At 50.4% G+C, this 10,219-nt stretch overlaps 1 protein-coding gene and 1 non-coding gene across 2 annotated transcripts; both read left to right on the top strand.

Moving 5' to 3' along the window:
• The first annotated feature begins 1,506 nt into the window (after positions 1–1,506).
• Positions 1,507–8,735, top strand: NDUFB8 (NADH:ubiquinone oxidoreductase subunit B8). Its single transcript, XM_004616354.2, has 5 exons — positions 1,507–1,665; positions 1,906–2,032; positions 5,027–5,126; positions 5,491–5,646; positions 8,551–8,735. Exons 1-5 carry the CDS (start codon positions 1,581–1,583, stop codon positions 8,641–8,643), a joined length of 561 nt encoding a protein of 186 aa, XP_004616411.1. The 5' UTR covers positions 1,507–1,580; the 3' UTR covers positions 8,644–8,735.
• Positions 3,833–3,964, top strand: LOC129399506 (small nucleolar RNA SNORA84). The gene has a single exon (XR_008627138.1). It is a non-coding gene; the product is annotated as a small nucleolar RNA SNORA84 (small nucleolar RNA).
• Positions 8,736–10,219: the final 1,484 nt, after the last annotated feature.

The following is a 10,219-nucleotide window of genomic DNA, read 5'->3' on the forward strand; positions in this document are numbered from 1 at the left end:
AAAAGAGAAGAAAAGAGAAGAGAAGAGAAGAGAAGAGAAGAGAAGAGAAGAGAAGAGAAGAGAAGAGAAGAGAAGAGAAGAGAAGAGAAGAGAAGAGAAGAGAAGAGAAGAGAAGAGAAGAGAAGATGGGGGGAGGTATACTGTGATTCTTGGTGGTGGAATATGTGCACTGGTGAAGGGATGGGTGTTCGAGCATTGTTTAACTGAGACTTAAACCTGAAAGCTTTGTAACTTTCCACATGGTAATTCTATAAAAAAAAAAAAAGAAAGAAAGAAAAGAAAAGAAAGGAAAGGAAAGGAAAGAAAAGAAAAGGAAGAAGGAAAGGAAAGGAAAAGAAAAGAAAAGGTATTAAATCCTTCACAAGCTCTTACCAAAAAATTGTTAGAAGAGGGCAAGTTGTTATGAAGTCACTGCCACTGTCATCCTGTAGCTCATCGATTTGTTCAAACAGGCACCAGTAACGTCTCCATTATGAGACTTGTTACTTGTTACTGTTTTTGGCATATCGAATACACCACAGGTAGCTTGCCCAGCAGCTTGCCAGGCTCTCCGAGAAGGGCGAAGGAATGGAACCCGGGTAAACCGCATACAAGGCAAGTGCCCGACCCGCTGTGTGATAACTCCAGCCCGCTATGAAGTAGTCCTCCCCAAAATTATGTAATAAATAGAATTCCAATTTTACTGCTTTAAGATATATAAATGAGACTGTTTATAACTGTGGTGTCTGCTTCAAAACAGCGAACACTCCCAAAAGCTTAGGAAATCAGAGCATAGAAGTGTGCACATCCAGCTGTGTAAATAAAGTGAAAGCACATTCGTATATAAGCTTAATGATGTTCTCTTTCTGTTAATCTAGTGTTTATTAATTACGGTTTATTCCGTAATTGAAATCTATTTGCCCCAATCTTAGCAAACTTGAGGCTTCTTAGGATGCCTCGAGAGAGCTGCCACTGGTGGTGGAGTTGGTTTGAAAACTATTGGGTTGAGTGACTTGGGTGGAAACATGGATTGACATGAGAAGCCAATCTGGAGCTTTTTTTTTTTTTTTTTGGAGCTGATTTGTACGTTTGCACTAGTAAGTGAACCAAGTGAAAGAAATCAACCAATGTGAAGAACAAGAGAGCAAAGCCAACAGCTGGATTTGAAGAACGGTCATTGCCGGGCGTGGGGGGTAGGAGTGGAGGGTAACAGGAGACAAAGTCGGTGAAGGAGAGTAAAGAGACTGACATTTCATTCCATTTGTCCTGTTCCTGGGGTAGCTGTCCACAGGAGATACTCAACCCGGTTCAGTCCCCATTGCCCTGAGACGCGTGTGAGTTCAGCGAGAAAAGGAACACTCTGAAACATCAAGTCAATGCCCTCCCGGGTTCCCCCCACCCTTCTTTTCGCCCCTCTACCAGTCCACTCCCTCGCCCTTCAGCCTCCCAGCACCATTCAAACTCCGCCTTTGCTGCGCCCTTAGGACTTTTTGCCTTCAACTCCCCTCCCACCCCCGACGCCACCCGGTGCGTTTGGCCCCGCTCAGCCGCCGTAACGGGGCCTCTGCGCATGCGCAGGAGGAAACGGAGCGAAGGTGAAGATGGCGGCGGCCATGGCCGGGGCCCTGGGAGTCCGATGGCTGCAAAGGGCGGTCCGGAGCGTGGTGCCCTCCGGGGCACGGACAGGTCGGCTAGGGCGGGCGCGGCCTGAGTGTGGGAAGGGGTTGTCCGGAGTTCGGCGTGCCGGGAGTGGGTGGGGATGGTGCGCACCGCGGCGGCCCTGCCGAGGTGGGGGTTGGTGTAGTCCCCGCGGGGGATGGAGGGTCTCGCCGGGTCTCCCACCCGGGCCTTCGTTGTCGCTGCAGCTCGGCACCGTGGGGGGCGGCAGGACTCGCTCCTGACCCCCTGCCCCCTTCCGCGCTGCAGCCTTCCACATGACTAAGGACATGCTCCCGGGGCCCTACCCCAGGACCCCCGAGGAACGGGCCGCCGCTGCCAAGAAGTACAACATGCGGGTGGAAGACTACGAGCCGTACCCGGACGACGGCATGGGGTGAGCGGGGCGCGGCCTTTGCCCTGGTGGTGATGGGAGAAGCCAGGCTGCGTGTGTTGGCCGGGCCCTGAACTTTGTCTTGACCCCGGAGGGGCGGGGAGGAGGGGGGGGCGAGGGGTCGGCCGGGCGGGAGCTTTCCTCGGAGGAGGGGCCGCGAGCAGCAGCTGCAGCCGAGAGGACTTCAATTTTCTCCTTGGCTCGGGCTGTTTTCCTCAAATGAGGAAGCCGAGGCTTTAATCGCTCCCTCGAGGACCCCCGAATGGCGGGATCCTTCCTTGGCTCCATCCAGAGCGCAGGGTTTCATTTAGATGGAGCATCTGCCGGGGCGCAGGTGCTGCCGTCCCGACACGTGACCGCGCTGGAAGCTGGACCCCTGTCAGCAGGAACTTAACGGTAGATGGAGTGGCCTCTGTGCCTGCGCTTAGCTCCATTCAAAGCAAAACCAGAAAACTTGGCTGATGGGGGCCGTGGCGATCAGAGCAAAACGCGTATGCAGATTTAACAGCTCCTTTAGTCAATGTTACTCTCTCCTCCCCCCTTCCCCTCATAATCACACAGCATCCCCGGATTTAATGGCCCGGGGTCATCACCGGCTCCCTCATTCCCTGCCCGAGCATCACCCTCTCAATTGCAGTTGCAGCAGCTCCTATTCTTCTTTCCCAGTCATTTTCTCTGACATATGCCTGCTTGTCCTCATTTTTCCGCGTCTGTTATTTGGCGTTGGACAGGCGCAGCCACGGCAGCAGTCGATGTCAGATGAGTGTGGGTGTGGTGGTGATGGGGGCGGGGGTGCACAGGATAGTAAGGACTGTCCCAGGCCGGTGTGCGAGTGGTTCGCTGGAGGAGCGCAGCCGCTGCAAAGAGAATCATTCTCTCATCTGTATCCTTCTTTGGTTTTGGAGTTTGGTTTTTGGGCCACCCCAGTGGTGCTCAGGGTTCCCTCCTGGCTCTGCCCTCAAGGATCACTCCTGGGATCACACATAGGGGACCATATGGGATGCCAGGGATCGAACCGGTTGGACTGTGTGTAAGACAAGCACCCTACCTGTTATACTGTTGCTTTAGCCCTTACTCAGTATACCCTTTGGGGGTTTATTCCAAGTAGCTGGGTGACTTAAGGTTCAGACACAAAAGTTCATGTGTGTGTTTTTTCTATTGAGGGAATCAGATAAGGTACTAAATTTCCCTGTAGGTCCAACAATATAGCACTGGTGTGAATCTTGAAGGTAAGAATTAATAAAACATTTTAAAGTTTTGACATGGGGCTAGAGCAATAGCACAGAGGGTAGGGCATTTGCCTTGCACGCAGCCGACCCAGGTTCCATTCCCAGCATCCCATATGGTCCCCGAGCACTGCCAGGAGTGATTTCTGAGTGCAGAGTCAGGAGTAACCCCATGTGCCACGCCAGGTGTGACCCAAAAAGCAAAAAAAAGAAAGAAAGAAAAAAGAGAAAAACACCCTGTAAAGTTTTGACTTGGACTTTTAATTAGAATTTGGGTTTCTGCACACGGGATGGGAGATGGACTCTGAAAATAGAATCTAGACCAAATACGATGGCCACTTAGTGCCTCTGTTGCAAACCACAACACGCAAAAGGAGAGAGAACAAGGGGGAATGCCCTGCCAGAGGTGGGGTGGGGTGGGGGGGATGGGGTGGGAGGGTGGGAGGTATACTGGGAACATTGGTGGAGGGGACTGGGCACTGGTGTAGGGATATAAACAAAATGCAAACATGAAAGTTCACAAGTTTGTAACTGTAACTCATGGTGATTCACTAATAAAAAATATATATAAATTTAGGCCCTGTGGTTTCTGGACGCTGTTGTTCATGTACAGCTCTCCAGTGGATAGAAGGGGCCAGAGTGATTCTGTGATTTATGCATGGGGCTGTTCTTCCTCAGCAGTCGCCATAGCCCGGTCACTGAGACATGGACAGTAATACATACACTGACCGAGACACGGACAGGAGTACATACACTCACCGAGACGTGGACAGGAATACATATACTCACCGCACTCACGGAGACATGGACAGGAATGCATACACTCACCGAGACATGGACAGGACAGGAATACATATACTCACTGCACTCACGGAGACATGGACAGGAATGCATACACTGACCGAGACATGGACAGGAATGCATACACTCACCGAGACGTGGACGGGAATGCACACACTCACCGAGACATGGACGGGAATGCACACACTCACCGAGACATGGACGGGAATGCACACACTCACCGAGACATGGACGGGAATGCATACACTCACCGAGACATGGACGGGAATGCACACACTCACCGAGACATGGACGGGAATGCATACACTCACCGAGACATGGACAGGACAGGAATACATATACTCACTGCACTCACAGAGACATGGACAGGAATGCATACACTCAACATTTCTATACGTTCCTGACTGGCTGCTCAGGGATCACCCTTGAGCTATCATATGCTTTGCCGGGAATCAGACCTGGCCCATCACATGTAAAACAAACTCCCTGCCCTCTGTCCAGTCTCTGGTAACTTTTTCTTAGAGTAATAAATTTGATTTCTCTTGCAATAAAATTATTTAAAATAAAATATATATATATATATGCATTTTTTAAAAAAAAAAAAAGGAATTTGGGTTTCTGTAGTTCTATGCCTAGTGACCAGAACTTGAGATTTTTATTTATTTATTTATTTTGGTTTCTTAGTCACACCCAGCGATGCACAGGGATTATTCCTGGCACATGCACTCAGGAATCACCCCTGGCGGTGCTCAGGGGACCATATGGGATGCTGGGAATCGAACCCAGGTCGGCCGCGTGCAAGGCAAACGCCCTACCCGCTGTGCTATCGCTCCAGCCCCAGAACTTGAGATCTTGATTGGAAAGTCTGTCCCTTTGCCCGGCAGTGAGGCAGTTAGCTTTCACTCTGGGAGGCATCTGAGTTGTTTTGAAGCTGCTCAGAGCCCCTTCCCAGAAGTTCTTGCTGTCTCAGGTATGGGGACTACCCGAAGCTTCCTGAGCGCTCCCTGCACGAGAGGGATCCGTGGTATGAATGGGACCACACCGACCTGAGGATGAACTGGGGTGAGCCGGTGAGAGAACCGTGTCTTATTTGATCTTCATTCCTTCTCCCTTTAATCTTCCTGGAGATTCTGTCTCCAGTGGCACTTCTCTGAGTAATGTAATTTTTTGCACAAGGAAACAAGAACCGTTGACCCCATTGTCTAGTACATGGGCTGGGACTGGGAATCTTTGGGTCCCTGTTAGGAAAGTTGTGAACTTCCGTGCTTGAGCTTTCCATCGGAGCAGCAGAACTGGGAAAACCCTGTGGGCCCAGTATCTCACACTCTCAGAATATTGCCCGAGCCAGCAGAAGGCCTTTGTCAGGCCTTGTCAGGCACTCTGGACCGCCTGCCTTTTGCTGATGTGTGACTGTTGTCTGCCTTTCTGCCTCAGATCCACTGGGACGTAGACATGTATCTCAGGAACCGTGTGGACACGTCCCCCACGGCTCTTTCTTGGGATGTCATGTGTAAGCAGCTCTTCGGCTTCGTGGCCTTCATGCTGTTCATGTTCTGGATGGGCGAGGTCTACCCCACCTACCAGCCAGTGGTGAGTATCTGAAAAATGCTCCCCTCTGTCCCTTTTGCTGTGTCCCATTTCTTGAGGGAATGAAGTCTGTGGGTGAGAAAGCCGACCAGCCCTTTCCAAGCTTGGCTCCCAGGTAAGGCCTCAGAGGGCCTTCCCCAGTGGGGTGGCACAAGTAGCAGATCATTGCGCCATGCTTGCACCTTCCGTCAGCCAGAATGAGAAGAAACAGTTTAGGACCCGTTGAGGAATAAAAATATGGAAGGCAGCCCATTGCTCAATTCCATTCGGATGTTAGTGTATTGTAGCAAGTGATTTTTTTAAAAAATTAAAGTTGTATTATTTATTTTTGGTTTGGGGGCTCTACCCAACATTGCTCAGGGCTTATTCCTGGCAGAATTCAGGGGATCATACAGGGTGCCAGAAATTGAACTTGGGTCTGCCACACGCAAACCAAGAGCCCTGCCTGTTGTCCTATCTCTTTTGCCCCGTTTAATTAAAAACTTTTTGGCTTGGGATTGGAGCATAGTACAGCTCTTGCCTTGTGTGCAACAGACCTTGTATGGAAACAGCACGCCCTGAGTCTCCAGAAGTGATCCCTGAGTACCGTTGGGTGTGCCCTTTCCAAAAAAAAAAATATTTTGGGGGGATTGTTTTTATGTTTTTGGTTTGATTTCTTGAGGCCACACTTGGTGGTGCTCCAAGGCTATTCCTGGCTCTGTGCTTATTCCTGGTGGTATTCAGGAGAAAATTTGATGGCAGATCCAATCAAGGCCTCCTGCATGATGATTTTGAATTCTTTCTAGGAGCCATACCAGGTGGTGGGGACGTGATGGGATCAGATGGAGGCCTTGCACCTGCCAGGCACACTGAGCCACATCTGAGCACAAATGTTGGAGCTTGGCATAGTTTTTGTGAACATACATGTATAGCAAATGTGTTAAGGGTATGACATGTTATTAAGGAGACAGGTTATACTAGATGCTAAAAATACATAGACTGAATGGTGGGGGAAACTTGGAGAGTACATTTAGAACAAGAAAAAAGAAGGACTGAAGGAAAAGGAGAAAGGATTAGTGGAAGTGGATGGGCATATAAATTAGTTCCCAGAGGCAGGGAGCTAGCTCAGAGAGTTGGAGTACATGCAAGTGAGCCCTTAGGTTTGATCCCTGAGCACTGCCCAGCATGGCTCATAAGCCAAAAAATAAACAAGGGCCAGAAAGGTAGTGCAGGGTTTAAGGCATTTGCCTTGCACGTGGCCAACCCAGGGTCCCAGAGCACTGCCAAGCCCTATGAAGGGAAATTATTTATTTATGTATGTATTGTTTTTTGGTTTTGTTTTGTTTTTGGGTCACACCCGACGATGCACAGGGGTTATTCCTGGCTCTTCACTCAGGAATTTCCCCTGGCGGTGCTCAGGGGACCATATGGGATGCTGGGATTAGAACCCGGGTCGGCCGCGTGCAAGGCAAACGCCCTACCCGCTGTGCTATCGCTCCAGCCCAATGTATGTATTGTTTTAGTTTCGGATCACAACTGGTGATACTCAGGGGTTACACCTGGCTCTGTGCTCAGGAATTACTTCTGGTGGTGCTCAGGGGGCCATATGGGATGCCAGGGATGCCAGCCCTGATTGGCCACATGCAAGGCAAGAACCCTACCTGCTGTACTAGCTTGCCAACCCTGTCCAGGAAAATCTGTGTCTAGGAGTACCCCCTGAGCATCACCAGGTATGGCTCAAAACCCCCAAAACACAAAGTTCCTGGATACTATTGCATTGGTTACCTGGAGAGCTGCTGAGAATTCAGATTCCTGGGTGGGCTTCACTCCTGGACTGCTAGTTCAGCTCCATGATGAGGTTCTGGAAGCAATTAGGTTTTTGTTTTTTTGTTTGTTTGTTTGATTTGGTTATTTATTTGTTTTGCTGAGGAAGGGAGGGAGGGGTCTACTCCTGGCTGAGTGCTCAGGGTTCACGCCCAGGGGTTCTCAGGTGACTGTGTGCTGGGAGTGGAACTTGGGCCCCTATATGGAAAGCCTGTGCTCCAGCCCTAGAATCCACAAGTTTTTCTGGGGAGGGGAGGCCTCACCCGGAGTAAGGAAAGGCCAGGAATGCAGGGAGCCGCCGGTTGCAGTTAGCTGCCCAGTGCTACCTCTGCAGAGCTAATCAGTGTCCTGATGGTAGCCGGGCTGTCTGTGTGCACTGGCACAAGCTGCCGACAAGCCTCCTGCCAAGCCCCAGGGGCCCCAGGCTGCAGCGAGCACGTCGGCTGGTGTGAGCACTAACTTCACTTCAGGAGAGCAAGAAACACAGTGTGGCTCTTCCATTTTTCAGTTCTGTAAGCACATCACCCTTCTCTCCTCCCCTTGAGCGGTGTTCTCTGACAGCTGTTTGTTGGTAAAGCCAGCAGCTCCTAAAGCACGTCCCAGCCGTGTCTCCTCTGTGCTTTCCCCCACTGCTGCTCCTGCACGCCTCATTTGCTGGGCCACTTTAGTGGTGGAACCATTAGAGGCTGAGTGACTTAAAGGAGATTGAGTCTGTCTCGACCCCGAGAGAGAGTAGGATGGATGGATGCATCGTCTCATTTAGAAAGCTTGTGCGATCGCTCTTGCCCCTCTTCCCCCTCCTCCTTCCTTCCTTTCTCTGTCCCTTCCTCTGCTTCCCTTCCCCTCCCCTCTCATGGGGGGTTGCTCTTGCTCGCGCTCTCTCTTCCTTTCTTTCTCTCTCTCCCCTCCGCTCTGTCACAATTCTCTTACAATCTAGGTTTTCTGTCTGCCCTGCACTGAGCCACGAAGACAAGTGCTTTTCCTTCTGCTCTAGCCTGGTTGGGGCAGACCAGAGGCTGCCGTATGTGACCGTTAGTTAACCGAGTAGAGGGTGATTGTTAGGCAAGTGCTTCTTGCTGACTGTCTTTTTTTGTTTCTCCGTAGGGGCCAAAGCAGTATCCTTACAATAACCTGTACCTGGAACGAGGCGGCGATCCCAACAAAACACCCGAGCCAGTGGTTCATTATGAGATTTGAGGCGGCTTCAGGGGCTCCGTGCACCGCCCCCGCTCCTCATTCCTCAAGGTTCCATCTCACTGAAAACCCTAATAAAACCTAGTGTTACGGTCTCTTTGCCTCATTTCCCCAGCAGCCGCCGCTGCGCTGAAGAACCCCATCTTACGCCTCTGCTCCTGTTTCCTGGGCTCCCCCCACGCTCCCAGCTGGGACTGGTGCGGGTCAAGGCTGCCATGTGTGCAGCCCACGTGGGGGGGGCCTTTTTCCATTTGGGGGGATGAAAGAATGAGGAGAGGTTCCTGATGTTGCAAGTTGTAACACAGTGTATTTCTCACAGAAATCCTTTTGGGTTTACAAACCAGTTGTCCTCTTACATGATTCAGGTGGAGAGAGATGTTCGCTGTGACAGCCTGTGCTGTCCCCTTTCTCCAAGGCAGCCTGTAAGTCCCAGTGCTTAGATGACAGCAACTGTGTTTAGGAATCAGGGCAGTTCAAGGAGTCACTGAACCAATGTATAGCTTTTGCTACCTTAATGGCTCATCCAAACTCCTATAATAACCTTATAAAAAGGCAAATCCCATTTTTGAGGGTCTCTCGATGTGTCATCATCTTGTTTGGCGGCCATGTGCCAGGGATCAAAACCTGGGCTCCCTGCATCATGTGCTCCACACTGCTAAACTTATTTCTTCAGACCCTTAATATATCTTTTATGTTTTAAAAGACAGCCTGGGGCCAGAGTGGTAGTATAGTGGGTAAGGCTCTTTGCCTTGCATGGGATACAGTCTGGTTGGATCCCAGTTCCCCATATGGTCCCCTGAGCACTGCCAGGAGTGGTTCCTGAGTACAGAGCTAGAAGTAAGCCCTGAGTACAGCAACGTGTAGCCCAAAACAATAAAAAAATTAGGGGTGGGGGTGCGTGTGAAGGAATAGACAGTTGATAGGGTGCTTGCCTTGCATGTGAGTCAGATTCAATCCCCTGCACTGCCAGGAATGATATCGGAGCACAGAGACCGGAGTTACTCCAGACCACTATGGGGTGTGGCCCAAACCTGCAGTATTGGGGCGCTGTTCCTGGCTCTGCTCAGGAGTGATGCCTGGCAGTGCTCAGGGAACCTATTGTGGTTGTTGAGGGTGGAAAGGACCAAGCCAGGTTACCACATGTAAGGCAAGTGTCTTACCTGCTCTTTTATCTCTTGACCCTAGTATCCTTAAGCAACTCTTACCCAGCCTTTGGGAACATGCTGAGACCCAGGGTCTCACACATCCCCTGGGGACAAGTTCCTTAAGTGATAATCACATTGCCTGGAAGCTAGTCCCATAAAACATAGGTACTATCCCTGGCATCCCATAAAGAAAAAAAATACCAATAGAAATACGTTCAGCATTAAAAAAAAGTTTCTGAGAGAAGTAAAAAAGTAAGCCCATTTGAGTTAGACATGAACTCTTATCAGGTGTCTAGACAGTCAATTAGACCCGAGAGTGAGTGTTTCTATGACAATACCTACTTTGGGGTCACCACCCGCTTGGTTTTGGAGCTACATCTGCAAGTAATCAGGGACTGCAGTGCCAGGAATCGAACCCTGCACCTCCTGCGGGC

Source organism: Sorex araneus, chromosome 11 (assembly GCF_027595985.1).
Source record: "Sorex araneus isolate mSorAra2 chromosome 11, mSorAra2.pri, whole genome shotgun sequence".
NCBI lineage: Eukaryota > Metazoa > Chordata > Mammalia > Eulipotyphla > Soricidae > Sorex > Sorex araneus.